The 18,603-nt window shown below is 39.3% G+C and overlaps 1 protein-coding gene across 1 annotated transcript; it reads right to left on the bottom strand.

Annotated features, from left to right (window-relative positions):
- Window positions 1-222: 222 nt before the first annotated feature.
- Window positions 223-18,080, bottom strand: BET1 (Bet1 golgi vesicular membrane trafficking protein). Its single transcript, XM_082632869.1, has 4 exons — window positions 17,913-18,080; window positions 14,084-14,208; window positions 11,258-11,314; window positions 223-1,415 (listed from the first exon to the last, which is right to left on the bottom strand). Exons 1-4 carry the CDS (start codon window positions 17,929-17,931, stop codon window positions 1,260-1,262), a joined length of 357 nt encoding a protein of 118 aa, XP_082488995.1. The 5' UTR covers window positions 17,932-18,080; the 3' UTR covers window positions 223-1,259.
- Window positions 18,081-18,603: the final 523 nt, after the last annotated feature.

Raw genomic sequence — 18,603 nt, 5'->3', positions numbered from 1 at the left:
AAACTCAGCAAAACCAAAGATAATAGATTTTTAAATAAAAATTTAAAGAAAGAGAATTTTGAAACCAGTCATGATTTATCTCATTTGTTTGCAGCAAGTTCTGAAATAATACAAATATGTTAAGCTTTCCTGAGTTTGTTCTGAGTTTTCAGAACCACTTCTCAGTCTATGGAGAAAAAAAAAAAGAGAGAGAGACTTGAACAAAGCAACAAAGTCAATTAATATATTTCATTAAAAATTTTATTTTTGGAGCCCATAAATGGGCAAATTCCAAAATAGTAGAATACGGAGTATTTCACATTTTAATATCTCTTTCTATTCAGCAGTCCACTTTTGCATTTTGTTTTCTATAGACAAATACACTGGATTAAAGTAACAGTGCCCTTAACCGCAAGGTCAATGCCTGAGTATTTCCAATATTTACCTTGAGCACATAATAAAGCAGAGGCAATTACTTTTCTTGAACATTTTATTTCCATTCAGAGCTTAGCAATTACTTTAGCTTCACATTATTGTCATAAATGATAACCAAATGGCCTAAGTAGCTAAAATCATAAAACTATTATAAGCCAAGTCAATGGTATATATATAAAGTTAATAGAAAATGACAACTATACAGGTACACATTTGTTTTGAACCTTACTAGAAATACACCAAAATAACAAGTTTTATTCAAGAATGAGGTCCTTGGGCAGAAGCGGAAGAAGAGTCATATCATCAAAAATTATTAGGAAAACTGTAGGTAAAAAGAAATCAGCCTACAATTTTAACCAAATAAAGGAGGAAAGGATGAGTACATCATCAGGGGCGATGACAGTTCAGGAAAATACATTCACCATCCATCACAAACTTTCTCACCACCTCAAGAGCTCAGCACAAGGCTCTCCAGGCATTGTTATTTTCCCACTAAGTTTCTTTATGTGGAACATAAACCTACATTTATGGTAACAACAGGATATTATACTGCTATTTAACCTGACAGCAAAAAACAGGAAAAAAACTTATTAGGGCCAGACTGACCTCAGACCATCTCAATACCCCTGAAAATAGGGGCAAAAAAAGGAATCATTAAGAAACAGTATTCAAAGAGCACTGTATTATCTAATGTGATTTATAAAACAAGTAAAATTCAGTAATCTTTGATGGAAAAAGCCATAGTATTATTTGAAATTTAGGAATGTTTTGATGCTGATTTTTTTACTGAAGTGGTACTCCAAGCCGTTAAGTTGGTACAAGTTCCAAACTCACAGTTACTTGCATCACCTCAGTTTAATAATCCAATAAATGACAAAAAAGACAAACAATGAAAACAGCATCATATAGCACAGCAGCTTTGTTTGGCTCCCTCTGGATAAAATCTTCAGTTTTCCCATGGTTTTACCTAGAAATCCAGTTGTAGAATCAAACTGTGAATCCTATGAGGAGAAAAGGAAAACAAAATATAATAGTTGAATTCTAATATTCTACACATGCATACTTAAGTAATTTAATATATTGTTATTAGAATACATTTTTAATGACATTTTCTGTGTTTAATCAATTCAGGACCCTGTTTATAACTTAGATAATCAGCCTGATTACTCCATGCAAAATAATTTTCTCAATAAATAAAAAGCTCGGGAGAGAGAGGGGAAGGTGGCGGAAGAATAAGACGTGGAGATCACCTTCCTCCCCACAGATACACCAGAAATTCATCTACACGTGGAACAACTCCTACAGAACACCTACTGAACGCTGGCAGAAGACCTCAGACCCCCCAAAAGGTAAGAAACTCCCCACATACCTGGATAGGGCAAAAGAAAAAAGAATAAACAGAGACAAAAGGATAGAGACGGGACCTGCACCAGTGGGAGGGAGCTGTGAAGGAGGGAAGGTTTCCACACACTAGGAAGCCCCTTCGTGGGCGGAGACTGCGGGTGGCGGAGGGGGAAGCTTCAGAGCCGCGGAGGAGAGCACAGCAACGGGTGCAGAGAGCAAAGCGAAGAGATTCCTGCACAGAGGATTGGTGCCGACCGGCAATCACCAGCCCGAGAGGCTCGTATGCTCGGCCGCCGGGGTGGGCGGGGCTGGGAGCTGAGGCTCGGGTTTTGGGTTTCGGTCGGAGCGCAGGGAGAGGGCTGGGGTTGGCGGCGTGAACACAGCCTGAAGGGGTTAGTGCACCACGGCTGGCCGGGAGGGAGTCCGGGAAAAAGTCTGGACCTGCTGAAGAGGCAAGAGACTTTTCCTTCCCTCTTTGTTTCCTGGTGCGCGAGGAGAGGGGATTAAGAGCGCTGCTTAAAGGAGCTCCAGAGACGGGCGCGAGCTGCGGCTAAAAGCGCAGAACCCAGAGACGGGCGTGGGATGCTGGGGCTGCTGCTGCCGCCGCAAAGAAGCCTGTGTGCAGGCACAGGTCATTGTCCACGCCCCGCTTCCGGGGAGCCTGTGCAGCCCGCCACTGCCAAGGTCGCGGGATCCAGGGACGGCTTCCCTGGGAGAGCTCACAGCACGCCTCGGGCTGGTGCAACGTCACACCGGCCTCTGCCGCTGCAGGCTCGCCCTGCACTCCGTACCCCTCCCTCCCCCCGGCCTGAGTGAGGCAGAGCCCCCGAAGCAGCTGCTCCTTTAACCCCGTCCTGTCTGAGCGAAGAACAGACGCCCTCTGGCGACCTATATGCAGAGGCGGGGCCAAATCCAAAGCTGAGACCCGGGAACTGTGAGAATAAAGAAGAGAAAGGGAAATCTCTCCCAGCAGCCTCAGAAGCAGTGGATTAAAGCTCCACAATCAACTTGATGTACCCTGAATCTGTGGAATACATGAATGGACAACGAATCACCCCAAATTGAGGAGGTGGACTTTGAGAGCAAGATTTATGATTTTTTCCCCTTTTCCTTTTTGTGAATGTGAATGTGTATGCTTCTGTGTGAGATTTTGTCTGTATAGCTTTGCTTCCACCATTTGTCCCAGGGTTCTATACGTCTGTTTTTTTTTATAATTATTTTTTATTTTAATAATGCTACTATATTTTATCATATTTTATTCTATTTTATCTTCTCTCTTTTTTCCTACCTTCCCTCCTTCGTCCCTCCCTCACTCCCTCCCTCCTGCCCTCCTTTTTCTTTCCTTCTTTTTTTCCTTCTCTCTCTCTTCTTTCTTTCTTTTCTTCCTTCCTTCCTTCTACTAATTATTTCTTTCTACTTTTTCTCCCTTTTAGAAAGGCTCTTGGTGCTGCAGCCTGGAGTCAGTGCTGTGCCTCTCAGGTGGGAGAGCCAACTTCAGGACACTGGTCCACAAGAGACCTCCCAAACGATGAAAATCTCCCAGAGATCTCCATCTCAACATCAGCACCCAGCTTCACTCAACGACCAGCAAGCTACAGTGCTGGACACCCTATGCCAAGCAACTAGCAAGACAGGAACACAAACCCACCCATTAGCAGAGAGGCTGCCTAAAAACAAAATTAAGGCCACAGACACCCCAAAACACACCACCAGACGTGGACCTGCCCACCAGAAAGACAAGATCCAGCCTCATCCACCAGAACACAGGCACCAGTCCCCTCCACCAGGAAGCCTACACAACCCACTGAAACAACCTTAGCCACTGGGGACAGACACCAAAAACAACGGGAACTACGAAACTGCAGCCTGCAAAAAGGAGACCCCCAAACACACTAAGACAAGAAAAATGAGAAGACAGAAAAACACACAACAGGTGAAGGAGCAAGATAAAAACCCACCAGACCTAACAAATGTAGGCAGTCTACATGAAAAAGAATTCAGAATAATGATGGTAAAGATGATCCAAAATCTTGGAAATAGAATAGACAAAATGCAAGAAACAGTTAAGAAGGACCTAGAAGAACTAAAGATGAATCAAGCAATGATGAGCAACACAGTAAATGAAATTAAAAATACTCTAGATGGGATCAATAGCAGAATAACTGAGGCAGAAGAACGGATAAGTGACGTGGAAGATAAAATAGTGGAAATAACTACTGCAGAGCAAAATAAAGAAAAAAGAATGATAAGAACTGAGGACAGTCTCAGAGACCTCTGGGACAATATTAAACGCACCAACATTCGAATTATAGGGGTTCCAGAAGAAGAGAAAAAGAAAGGGACTGAGAAAATATTTGAAGAGATTATAGTTGAAAACTTCCCTAATATGGGAAAGGAAATAATCAAGTCCAGGAAGTGCAGAGTCCCATACACGATAAATCCAAGGAGAAATACACCAAGACAGATATTAATCAAACTGTCTAAAATTAAACACAAAGAAAACATATTAAAAGCAGCAAGGGAAAAACAACAAATAACACACAAGGGAATCCTCATCAGGTTAAGAGCTGATCTTTCAGCAGAAACTCTGCAAGCCAGAAGGGAGTGGCAGGACATATTTAAAGTGATGGAGAAAAATCTGCAACCAAGATTACTCTACCCAGAAAGGATCTCATTCAGATTTGATGGAGAAATTAAAACCTTTAAAGACAAGCAAAAGCTGAGAGAGTTCAGCACCACCAAACCAGCTTTACAACAAGTGCTAAAGGAACTTCTCTAGGCAAGAAACACAACAGAAAGAAAAGACCTACAATAACGAACCCAAAACAATTAAGAAAATGGGAATAGGAACATACATATCAATAATTACCTTAAATGTAAATGGACTAAATGCTCCCACCAAAAGACACAGAGTGGCTGAATGGATACAAAAACAAGACCCATATAAATGCTGTCTACAAGAGACCCACTTCAGACCTAGAGACACATACAGACTGAAAGTAAGGGGATGGAAAAAGATATTCCATGCAAATGGAAATCAAAAGAAAGCTGGAGTAGCAATTCTCATATCAGACAAAATAGACTTTAAAATAAAGACTATTAGAAGAGACAAAGAAGGACACTACATAATGATCAAGGGATCGATCCAAGAAGAAGATATAACAATTGTAAATATTTATGCACCCAACATAGGAGCACCTCAATACATAAGGCGAATACTAACAGCCATAAAAGGGGAAATCAACAGTAACACACTCACAGTGGAGGACTTCAACACCCCACCTGCACCAATGGGCAGATCATCCAAAATGAAAATAAATAAGGAAACACAAGCTTTAAATGATACATTAAACAAGATGGACTTAATTGATATTTATAGGACATTCCATCCAAAAACAACAGAATACCCATTTTTCTCAAGTGCTCATGGAACATTCTCCAGGATAGATCATATCTTGGGTCACAAATCAAGCCTTGGTAAATTTAAGAAAATTGAAATTGTATCAAGTATCTTTTCTGACCACCATGCTATGAGACTAGACATCAATTACAGGAAAAGATCTGTAAAAAATACAAACACATGGAGGCTAAACAGTACACTGCTTAATAACGAAGTGATCACTGAAGAAATCAAAGAGGAAATCAAAAAATACCTAGAAACAAATGACAATGGAGACACGACGATCCAAAACCTATGGGATGCAGCAAAAGCAGTTCTAAGGGGGAAGTTTATAGCAATACAATCCCACCTTAAGAAACAGGAAACATCTCGAGTAAACAACCTGACCCTGCACCTAAAGCAATTAGAGAAAGAAGAACAAAAAACTCCCAAAGTTAGCAGAAGGAAAGAAATCATAAAGATCAGATCAGAAATAAATGAAAAAGAAATGAAGCAAACGATAGCAAAGGTCAATAAAACTAAAAGCTTGTTCTTTGAGAAGATAAACAAAATTGATAAACCATTAGCCAGACTCATCAAGAAAAAAAGGGAGAAGACTCAAATCAATAGAATTAGAAATGAAAAAGGAGAAGTAACAACTGACACTGCAGAAATACAAAAGATCATGAGAGATTACTATAAGCAACTCTATGCCAATAAAATGGACAACCTAGAAGAAGTGGACAAATTCTTAGAAACGCACAACCTGCCAAGACCAAATCAGGAAGAAATAGAAAATATGAACAGACCAATCACAAGCACTGAAATTGAAACTGTGATTAAAAATCTTCCCACAAACAAAAGCCCAGGACCAGATGGCTTCACAGGCGAATTCTATCAAACATTTAGAGAAGAGCTAACACATATCCTTCTCAAACTCTTCCAAAATATAGCAGAGGGAGGAACACTCCCAAACTCATTCTACGAGGCCACCATCACCCTGATACCAAAACCAGACAAGGATGTCACAAAGAAAGAAAACTACAGGCCAATATCACTGATGAATATAGGTGCAAAAATCCTCAACAAAATACTAGCAAACAGAATCCAACAGCACATTAAAAGGATCATACACCATGATCAAGTGGGGTTTATTCCAGGAATGCAAGGATTCTTCAATATACGCAAATCAATCAACGTGATACACCATATTAACAAATTGAAGGAGAAAACCCATATGATCATCTCAATAGATGCAGAGAAAGCTTTTGACAAAATTCAACACCCATTTATGATAAAAACCCTGCAGAAAGTAGGCATAGAGGGAACTTTCCTCAACATAATAAAGGCCATATATGACAAACCCACAGCCAACATCATCCTCAATGGTGAAAAACGGAAACCATTTCCACTGAGATCAGGAACAAGACAAGGCTGCCCACTCTCACCACTCTTATTCAACACAGTTTTGGAAGTTTTAGCCACAGCAACCAGAGAAGAAAAGGAAATAAAAGGAATCCAAATTGGAAAAGAAGAAGTAAAGCTGTCACTGTTTGCAGATGACATGATACTATACACAGAGAATCCTAAAGATACTACCAGAAAACTACTAGAGCTAATCAATGAATCTGGTAAAGTAGCAGGATACAAAATTAATGCACAGGAATCTCTGGCATTCCTGTACACTAATGATGAAAAATCTGAAAGTGAAATCAAGAAAACACTCCCATTTACCAATGCAACAAAAAGAATAAAATATCTAGGAATAAACCTACCTAAGGAGACAAAAGACCTGTATGCAGAAAATTACAAGACACTGATGAAAGAAATTAAACATGATACAAATAGATGGAGAGATATACCATGTTCCTGGATTGGAATAATCAATATTGTGAAAAAGACTCTACTACCCAAAGCAATCTACAGATTCAATGCAATCCCTATCAAACTACCACTGGCATTTTTCACAGAACTGGAACAAAAAAATTTCAAAATTTGTTTGGAAAAACAAAAGACCCCGAATAGCCAAAGCAATCTTGAGAACGAAAAATGGAGCTGGAGGAGTCAGGCTCCCTGACTTCAGACTGTACTACAAAGCTACAGTAATCAAGACAGTACGGTACTGGCACAAAAACAGATAGATCAATGGAACAGGACAGAAAGCCCAGAGATAAACCCAGGCACATATGGTCACCTTATCTTTGATAAAGGAGGCAGGAATGTACAGTGGAGAAAGGACAGCCTCTTCAATAAGTGGTGCTGGGAAAACTGGACAGGGACATGTAAAAGTATGAGATTCAATCACTCCCTAACACCATACACAAAAATAAGCTCAAAATGGATTAAAGACCTAAATGTAAGGCCAGACACTATCAACCTCTTAGAGGAAAACAGGCAGAACACTCTATGACATAAATCACAGCAAGATCCTTTTGGACCCACCTCCTAGAGAAATGGAAATAAAAACAAAAATAAACAAATGGGACCCAATGAAACTTCAAAGCTTTTGCACAGCAAAGGAAACCACAGACAGACCAAAAGACATCCCTCAGAATAGGAGAAAATAGTTGCAAATGAAGCAACTGACAAAGGATTAATCTCCAAAATTTACAAGCAGCTCAACAGCAAAATACAAACAACCCAATCCAAAAATGGGCAGAAGACCTAAACAGACATTTCTCCAAAGAAGATATACAGACTGCCAACAAACACATGAAAGAATGCTCAACATCATTAATCATTAGAGAAATGCAAATCAAAACTACAATGAGATATCATCTCACACCAGTCAGAATGGCCATCATCAAAAAATCTAGAAACAATAAATGCTGGAGAGGGTGTGGAGAAAAGGGAACACTCTTGCACTGCTGGTGGGAATGTGAATTGGTACAGCCACTATGGAGAACAGTATGGAGGTTCCTCAAAAAACTAAAAATAGAATTACCATATGACCCAGCAATCCCACTACTGGGCATATACCCTGAGAAAACCATAATTCAAAAAGAGTCATGTACCAAAATGTTCATTGCAGCTCTATTTACAATAGCCCGGAGATGGAAACAACCTAAGTGTCCATCATCGGATGAATGGGTAAAGAAGATGTGGCACATATATACAATGGAATATTACTCAGCCATAAAAAGAAACGAAATTGAGCTATTTGTAATGAGGTGGATAGACCTAGAGTCTGTCATACAGAGTGAAGTAAGTCAGAAAGAGAAAGACAAACACCATATGCCAACACAAATATATGGAATTTAAGGGGAAAAAAAAACTGTCATGAAGAACCTAAGGGTAAAACAGGAATAAAGACACAGACCTACTTGAGAATGGACTTGAGGATATGGGGAGGGGGAAGGGTAATAAGCTGTGACAAAGCGAGAGAGAGGCACAGACATATATACTCTACCAAATGTAAGGTAGATAGCTAGTGGGAAGCAGCCGCATAGCACAGGGAGATCAGCTCAGTGCTTTGTGACCGCCTGGAGGGGTGGGATAGGGAGGGTGGGATGGAGGGAGACGCAAGAGGGAAGTGATATGGGAACAGATGTATATGTATAACTGATTCACTTTGTTATAAAGCAGAAACTAATAAAAATAAATAAATAAATAAATAAATAAAAATCTCTTTCATTATCCAATAAACATTCCTTCAACTCCGGAGTAATTCAAAACCCCGAAGTATTTAGGTCTTATTCCAATTATTTGGATTAAAAAATATTAACAATAAAGTAAGTAGTTTATCTACTATCACACAGGTTTTTTCCCACTTTTTGTTGGGGCATTGCTCTCCAAGGTCAAATGGTGGGTTGTTTCCCAGTACAGAATTCATCTAAAATTTAATATGGTTAGCAGTTAAATTTACCTTTACTTTTTTTTTTTTTTTTTTTTTTTTTTTTCCGTACGCGGGCCTCTCACTGTTGTGGCCTCTCCCGTTGCGGAGCACAGGCTCCGGACGCGCAGGCTCAGCGGCCATGGCTCACGGGCCCAGCCGCTCCGCGGCATATGGGATCCTCCCAGACCGGGGCACGAACCCGTATCCCCTGCATCGGCAGGCGGACTCTCAACCACTGCGCCACCAGGGAGACCCACCTTTACTTTTAAGATCCTTTTATTTAGGTAGCTGATTTAGAAGGTCAGCAGAGTCTATTAAAAGTTAAGAGAATATCATGTATCGGTGGTAAAATGTGGTAGAGACTACAAATATGGATGGGGAAAAACGACCACATTAAAACACAGGTGGAGAGGGTGTGGAGAAAAGGGAACCCTCTTGCACTGTTGATGGGAATGTAAATTGATACAGCCAATATGGAGAACAGTATGGAGGTTCCTTAAAAAACTAAAAGTTGGGGCTTCCCTGGTGGTGCAGTGGTTGAGGGTCCGCCTGCCGATGCGGGGGACGTGGGTTCATGCCCCGGTCTGGGAGGATCCTGCATGCCGTGGAGCGGCTGGGCCCGTGGGCCATGGCCGCTGGGTCTGCGCATCCAGAGCCTGTGCTCTGCAATGGGAGAGGCCACAACAGTGAGAGGCCTGTGTACCGCAAAAACAAACGAACAAAAAAAAACCTAAAAGTTGAACTACCATATGAACCAGCAATCCCACTACTGGGCATATACCCTGAGAAAACCATAATTCAAAAAGAGTCATGTACCACAATGTTCATTGCAGCTCTATTTACAATAGCCGGGACATGGAAGCAACCTAAGTATCCATCAACAGATGAATGGATAAAGAAGATGTGGCACATATATACAATGGAATATTACTCAGCCATAAAAAGAAATGAAATTGAGTTTTTGTAGTGAGGTGGATGGACCTAGAGTCTGTCATACAGAGTGAAGTAAGTCAGAAAGAGAAAAACAAATACCCTACGCTAACACATATATATGGAATCTAAAAAAAAAATGGTACCTAGGGGCAGGACAGGAGTAAAGACGTAGACATAGAGAATCGACTTGAGGACACAGGGAGGGGGAAGGGTAAGCTGGGACGAAGTGAGAGAGTGGCATGGACATATATACACTACCAAATGTAAAATAGATAGCTAGTGGGAAGCAGCCGCATAGCACAGGGAGATCAGCTCGATGCTTTGTGACCACCTAGAGGGGTGGGATAGGGAGGGTGGAAGGGAGATGCAAAGAGGGAGAAGATATGGGGATATATGTATACGTATAGCTGATTCACTTTGTTATACAGCAAAAACTAACACACCACTGTAAGTAATTATACTCCAATAAAGATGTTTAAAAAAAAAAAGCTAGAAAAGAAGTCCTTAAGATGAGAGAACTAGGTATGTATTAGAAACACTGCACTTTCATAGAAATCTCAATATCCTGAGATGTAAGGCCCTGGCACAACGATAGCCTTTGCACAATTCAGGCTCTATGCAGCTCAAGCACTTTACATCTATAGTCTTCACTGGGGTTATGCATCAGAATCACCTGGGATCCTTTTTCCAAAATAGATATACTAGGCCCCTCCCCCTAAAATTCTGAATCAGTATATTTAGAGTGAGGACCAGGCATAAATATTTTCAAAGTTCCGCAAGTGATTCTAATGTACAACTTTCACAAGGAGATTGCTTTCAGTGCAATATTCATTTTTGAATAGTACAGTTTTAAAAGCATTTGAAGAAACTAGGGAAGGTCCGGAGGAGTTTGACATACAAAATAAACATTGGATAATGAAAAGAGCCTCTAACAAGAACAGGTATATATTACTGAGTTTGTTTAGACTAGAGATAAAAGGCTTGGGGTTTGTTACTATGTTCAAGTCTTATTGACTTGTTCACAGTGATCCTTAGAAGATCAAGCAAAAGAAATAGGTTTACCTTAAGTAAAAGACATTTGGTTGGTTGGATATAAAGTGTTTTTGATTATTTGGCAGTCTATATCCAGAGATCTTTAAGAAGACTCCAAATAGTCATTTGTCCTGAGTTTTTAACAGTGTTTCTAAGCACAGGATTAAAGATAAATTGGCTTCCACCTCCTCCTACTACTTGTATGTGTTAGGCAAGATGAAAAATGTAAAACTATGGCAAAAACAAATCTTAGAGGTATTCCAAACCAAATTTGAGAATATCAGATCAAGTTTCTTAAAGTTAAAATCATATTCACTTACCATTTCAGCTAATAATTTATTTTGATGTTTAACTTCATGGCCTATTTCAATGGAAAGCTATAAAGTAGAAAGCGTAAACATTATTATTTACATAAATGTTTTTAAGTGTTATAAAGTAAAAACAATAATGACATTCTAAGCATAAACATTTTCTCAAATAAAACTGTATTCTAAAAATATAAAATATACTCTCTTCTTTTGTTACTTTTCTCACTGAAATTAATGAAAAATAAATTTACAATTTCTATTCCTTCCCAACTATGGACATTGTCTCCCTGTTCTTCATTTTGATTTCATCTTAATATTCAATTCCATCTTTTAATTTTGGTACATATTTCTCTCTGGTTCTCTTATCCTTGCATTCTTTTTTCTCTCTTTATACTGTTCACACAATAGCATTTGTTTGTATATTTCTTCATTTACCTTTTAAAAATGTATCCAAGTTCCCATATTATCAATTCAAATCCAGATATAAGCAATATTTTCCTAATGAATGTAGCATTACTTTGAATAAACATCTAAATTAATTATTTCTTTAGATTCTAAAAGTGTTTTTCTTTAAAATATGATAAGTTGGAAAAAAAATTCACAAGTTAGTGTTACCCACATCCTGAAGCTATGCACAAAAGAGGCTGAGTCTAAATGAAATACCATAAGTGAGTACAGTTGCTATTCAAACCAAAACCTATCTAATACTTTATACAACAAATTCATCAAAGGCTTCATTTCTAAGATATTTGAATAAACACACTACTACTAAATCTTGGAAACTACTAAAAATCTTGGCAAACCACTGCAAATATTGTTCTCAACTTATTTTGTGTGGAAAGCATCTGGGGTACTAGTGATGCAAAACCATGCTAGAATTCTATAGATCAGAATGTGAGCTTTTTCCCCAAATTTAACAATTCAGAGATAATAAAGCACCTATGAAACTAGATAGCCCAAATCACCTGTTTCTACAACTGTCATTCATGCCAGGGGAAGAAACGTACAGGAGAAAAAAGCTTTCTTCTAACAAGAAGCCTAAATGATCAATATTGGAATTAAAAAAAATCATTTAATTCTTAATTTCCTCTGAATGTTATATTGTTTAAATTATTAACATTATACAATATTGCTTAGTTCATAGATCAACTCCTTTTGATTGAATATGACTTTGAAAACAATACTCATTTCAGAATGTAACAGTCTCCAGGGTGAATATAATTCTATTTTCCAAAGACTAATGAAATAACAATTAGGTTTTGGCAGCATAAGCTTCCAGTGAATGCCCTATAAGTGTACTGCATGTTTATTTTAATGCAGAATCAATCACATACACTGTTAAAACTATCTTTTGATAATCCTTTATTTAATACATATTAACTCAATTCCACTATAAGGAATTATGGTAAGTGCTATGTAGAATATAAAACTAAGTACAATAGAAAACCCTATTCTGGTAAATTTCTTTTACATACAAATAATTCCAATGCAGATCATTATGCAATAAGTGCTACAGAAATGGTACAAATGGTCTTATGTTCATAAGGAAAAGGTTACTTTTATGTGGTGATCAGGTATGGCCTGGAGGAGAGAAGATGCAATGAGGTGGAGCCTTTCAGAAGGGCAAGACTTCAGCCAGTGTCAGGAGGGAGAGGCAGTCTAAGGCAAAGCGATAGCATGCCCAAAGATACAGGAGTGGGAGAGTGATAGCATGCGTAGGACACAAGGAGTACTTGAATTTGTCTGGCAGAAAGGATGTATACATTCTGGAGGTACAGGAGGTAAGGTCTGCAAAGCTGTGGACAATATTTGCAGAACCTATCTGATGGAACTACAGAGTGTGAACTTCATTTCTTACATCATGGGAGGCCACTGAAGACTTCTGGGAGCGAGGATGCAAGTTAAAAAATACTCTAAAAAGATGACTGGTGACAGGGCGTAGCTCAGACCAAAACATGGGAAAAATTAGGAACAGATAGGTTAAAAGACTTTCCCAACAGTTCACCTAAGAAAACCGGGGGATAGTATTAGAAATAGAAAGGTGGAAATAGGAACAGTAGAAAAAAAGCACAGGACTTGGTGACTGACGTGAGGTACAAAGGCAGAAACATGAAAGACAGATTTGTAGCTTTTGAGACTAGAAGAAGAAAAGTCAGAAGATGAGCTACTTGGGGGTGGAAGGGGGATTGCTCTGAGACATTAGTACAGACAACATACAGTATTTTAGACTTAACTGCAAAAAAAAAATTCTGAAGTTCAAAACAAAACAAATATACCATATGTTTTGACTGGTCACATTTTCTAAACTTGTACTTAAATCATGTCTAAATTTTGAGTCATGTTGCTAAAACTTAATTGCTATTTCATTAGCCTTTGGAAAGTAGAATTGTAAAAGCCTGGAGTCTGTTATATTTTGAAATGAGTATTGTTTTCAAGGTCATATTAAATCAAAAGTAGTTGATCTATGAACTAAGCAATTTTGTATAATGTGAATAATATAGAAAATACAACATTTAGAGAAAATTAAGAATTAAATGATTTTTTAAAATTCCAATATTGATAATTTAGGCTTCTTGTTAGAAGAAAGCTTTTTTCTCCTGGAAATTTCTTTCCCTGGCGTGAATGACAGTTGCAGAAAGTAGTTAGGTGATTTGGGCTGTCTAGTTTCATAGGTGCTTTATTATCTCTGAATTGTTAAATTTGGGGGAAAAAAGCTCATATCACCAAACTACACTATTTGGGTAACTGAATTCCTTAGTATGATGCCGATAAAAGTATAAAATATACATGTATATATAAATAAACAAATTAAAAAGTATATATGTGCTTTATACTTACAGATTTTATAGCAGTTACTTTGTTTCTCAGACTTTCCGTGAGTCTCTCATTTTCTTCTTCACAGGCACTATACCCACTATTAGGATAGCCATAGTTCCCATAGTTGCCAGGAGGTACTCCTTCACCTGCAAGGATGAGAGTCACAAGCAGAGTTGCAGCAAAAACAAGCCACTTTTGAAACCCTGACAAGAAAGAACCGAAAAAGACCCCTGGAGGGCGTTGCAGACCACGTATGTCTATTATTCACACTCCAAATGAACTTTAAAAATTAATAACCAAATAGAGATCAGAACAATTCTAATACCCTCTCCTAAGCAAAGAATACTGAATTCAGTTCAAAACACATTTGTTGATTGCATACTGATTGCCCACAAGACACTGAAATAGGCACTGATATATAAGGAGATTCTGGACACATTTCCTGCTCCCTAGAACTACACAGTTTAAAAAAAAAATCTAAAAGTATCATAACATCAACTACCTATGGAAGAAGCTTGGCTGTGGAGAGAAAGGCAGAAAGAGGATAATACAGTAGGATGGAGTTCATGGCAGAGGGAGGGTCCTTTACTAGCATCTTTTTCTTTTAAATAGAAAAGAGTTGGAATAACTTTTGGGGAATATCAGCTGGGATTTAAGAGGGACTCATTCATTCTTCAACAAATACTTGAGAAACTCCATGTATCAGATTCATTGTTCTTTCTAGGTGCCACTTTTTGGAGCTCATCTTCTAGGGAACAGCATTGGGATACAGGACTGTAGTCCCAGCCACTGCCTAATACAGTACTTGATATTCATCAGGCAATCAAACAGGTAGAGTGAGCCTTGAACAGTGAATACATATACTAACATGTTGGAGGACTGAGAGAGGTAAGCATAGTTGACAGTGTTATCTAACCACATTTTTTTTAAACTATTGACAATTTTCTGCACTCCAAGGGCAGAAAGTAAATTTGTTCTGCTCGCGGCTATAGATCCCCCCACAAACATACACACACAGTAAGGCACACCCAGTAAATACTTGTAAATGAACGAATTAATGAACAGAATCTGAATTCACTGTTATTCAACTTTGAATGTGCCTGCCTTTGTCAGCAGTGGGGCCACAGGCTTCTTTGAGGACAGAGGCAGTGAGGCAGTGTCTCAACCTTCTTCTATATCCCCTTACCTAGTAAGTACTTTACATGCAGCAGACACACAATCTCCACCACCACAAAAACCACAACAAAATGCTAAACGAGTATGTTCCTGAGGAGGAGTCACTTTCCCCAAATTTTCCCTCAACTGCTGACACACTATCCACAAAGCTCTCTAAGTGTGCCATTATAAAAGTTAAGGACTCAGGTGACTAGACATAATATTTTCCTCCACTCAGTGATTAAAATAATCATCTAAACAATGCACTCATCCTATTAATCAATGATACTCTGTACAAACTCTAATAAGGACCAAAATCCTTACAGAAAAGAAAAATGTCTTCATATTTTATGTGACTAAGGTTCTAGATATATAACGTTTGCCCAATAAGTCATTACTGACTGGATGAATTTAACTACTTGACAACCAAGGAATTCATTTCTAAATTAATGGCTATTTGTCTCACTTCCTTTATTGTTATTTTTGCCTATCTTAATTTTATTTTTAGAGTTCTTCAGTACTGTTCCATTTATTAAAAGTGAAATTCTCAGAAGTATTTCAAGGCACATTTCTTCTATGAAAGAGTTAATTTTCCCTCACACCATCATTCACTACCAATATTAATAAATAAATAAATAAATAAAATGTTAGGAGTTGTTATTGTGTGACTTAACTGATATAAAAAGTTGTAGGAAAGCTAATGGGTGCCAAAGATGATCCTCAGACTTTGTCCATTAGACAAATGCTACTTCTGGATAGTTTCTATCAATAACTGAACCAAATCACCGAGAGAGACATGTGAAGTGTGGAAGCTTCTCCACATGAATATCTACTGATTCACGATCCCAGGTTTAAAGTTCCAGGTCAATACACACTGACCCTTTAAAAAAAAAAAAATCACATCATGTCACATCACACCAATGTAAATTACAGCAATTGATACATCACCTTTCCTCCTCTCAACTACAGGGGAGCTTAAAAACAAAAAGCAAACAAAAAACCACTCTATTCTAGAGATTCTAATTTCATTAGTCTGGGCTGGGGTCTGGGTATCAAAGCCCTAAAAGCTCTCCAGGTGATTCTAATGTACAGTCAGGGCTCAGAACCATCATTTCTCTAGTCCCCTTCCTGCAATTTATCATGGCACACTGCTGCACAAAAACATTCAAAGGGGCCAAAAGACCTACCGATGAGATCCAAATTCCTTGGCCTAGCACTCAAAGGTCTACACAATGTGGTTGGTTCTGGTTCTATGTCTCCTACTTCAACCAAATTGGCTTAATCATAATCCTTTAAAACACATCATTCATAATTCTAGATTCCAGCCCTACAACTATTTCTGGGGGGAAAGGGTCATCCTTCCACCTGGAAATTACCTCTCCTACACCTCATTATTTAAACTTTAGTCCAAGTTCCTATGTCTCCACAAAGTACTAAGTGCTCTGTGAAATCCTGAGACATTCACTACCTGTAGAACTTATTTGGTATTTGGTTGTATAGCTACTGCCTTGTACTATAATTTATCTTTGTACATATTTCTACTCCTCAACTAGATTGGAAGCTTTGGGGAACACAAGCAGAGCTACAAACGACTGTACACCTAGAGCTTACTCAAGTACACAATAAATGTTTGCTGTCATTAGTAATGATAAAAAGGAAAAACATTTAAGCATATAAAACTAACCTTGTTCAAAATGAATTATATTTTTTCTCTACAATTTATTTGGCCAACTTTCCTTCTATGATCCAAGTAGTCACAAAAACTACATTCTTCAAAAGCTGTTTCTCATACTACAATTTACTAATGAATGTACATGCCTAGAGTTACTGGCAACTTTCACTAACTTTAAATACCTGACACTTTTGAAAACTTTTTTTTTCTTTTTCCATCTTATAAGAACTGAAAGAGGTGGTAACATTATCTTTTTTCAATATTTCATATATTTTCTCAGGTATATTGTACACTGATTTGGCAGGTTTTTTCTTTTCCCAATTATCTCTTAACAGTTTCAGAACAAGAAAATCCTGTTTTAATGACTCTGTGTTATAACAGCCCATTATAAGTCCTTGTGCCTAATTTGTTCCAGCTGCTTGGTGAACCTGCTTCCGAAGCTAAAAGGTCAAGAACAAATATTAAGTCACCAAGCATTACCACTTTCTACCGTCTTACCAGTGGAACAAGGCTCAGATAAGAACTGTTGTGGGTAAAATGGCCTTTAAGAGTAATGATACGTACGTTTACCTTTGTAAAAACTCACTGTAACCAGGCTAATATGATTATTATTAGTGTGCTCTGCATGCAACACTCACTCTTCAAACTTCGCTTCTGAAGAAACTAACATCAGGTCCAATAAAAAGAAACCGAAGACAGCAATTTCCATAATCACGCTCAGTCAATAACACTAAAAGACTCATCACTGAGTTGGCACCTGTACATACCTCACCTCCAATCCTCCACTACTCTCTGTAAACCTACCATCCATACCTGGGACTGAACTAAACTTAAGGAACGCCCCAGGATCTCGGACAAATGGTGTGTTTCCACTTGGAACCGCCTCCAAAGACCCCTCCATACACCCTGCTCTCTGGTTCAGATTCCAGTGACATGAAACAGATCCGACTTCCTTCCGCGTCCCCGCACCCAGCACGGCCAGTTCTAGGGCCCCCGAACTTAGAATCTCAGCCCTCTTCTTACCCAGGCCTGCACGCCTCATCCTGCGAGAGGAGCGGGGGAAAAGGCGGGTGGAGGGGTGGGTAGGAAGAGGCCAGGGGTCACCCGGACCGCGTCCTCAGTACCGGGGCCCGGCGAAACACCAACTTCTTCCCCTAAAGCGCCACGACATCAGCGTAGTCTAAACGTGGCGCTGGCTGATGGCGTCACCCAAGGCGCTTCTCGGCGTCCTGCGAAGCGGCTTGAATGACATTCTGGGAAATGTAGTTCGCCGCCGAGGCCGGGCGTGTGGTAGGGGCGTGGGGAGAACCAGGCTGGAGGAGCGGGCGGGGCTTCCGGAAAGGGGGCGCGCGCTGCCCCGGTTCTGACTGCGGGCCTGGGACTATGGATCTCAGCTGTGGCCTGGCTCTTTCTCTCAGCTGTCGGCCCCCGAGTTTAACGCTATACATCTGTCCCTCCCAGACCATGAGAGGATGGTTGACTTCTCTTTCCAGATTCCGCCTTTCACTTCCTCTCACCTCTGGTTAATTCAGGTAAAGTCAAAGAAAACCATCCAAGTTTCTGATCTCACACATAAGTAACCTGAGACCCATAGACAGGAAGGAAGAGTGTAACCCATCGGTGCCGGGTCACCAGTGGTGTAGAGAAAACCAGGCCCCTTGCACTAGGCCCCTTGCTTGGATTAAAACAGTCGATAAAAGTAACAGGGTCTCCT

This window comes from Mesoplodon mirus, assembly GCF_964341445.2.
Source record: "Mesoplodon mirus genome assembly, chromosome: 9".
NCBI classification, from domain to species: Eukaryota; Metazoa; Chordata; class Mammalia; order Artiodactyla; family Ziphiidae; genus Mesoplodon; species Mesoplodon mirus.
This window is presented reverse-complemented; position numbering and strand designations above follow the sequence as displayed.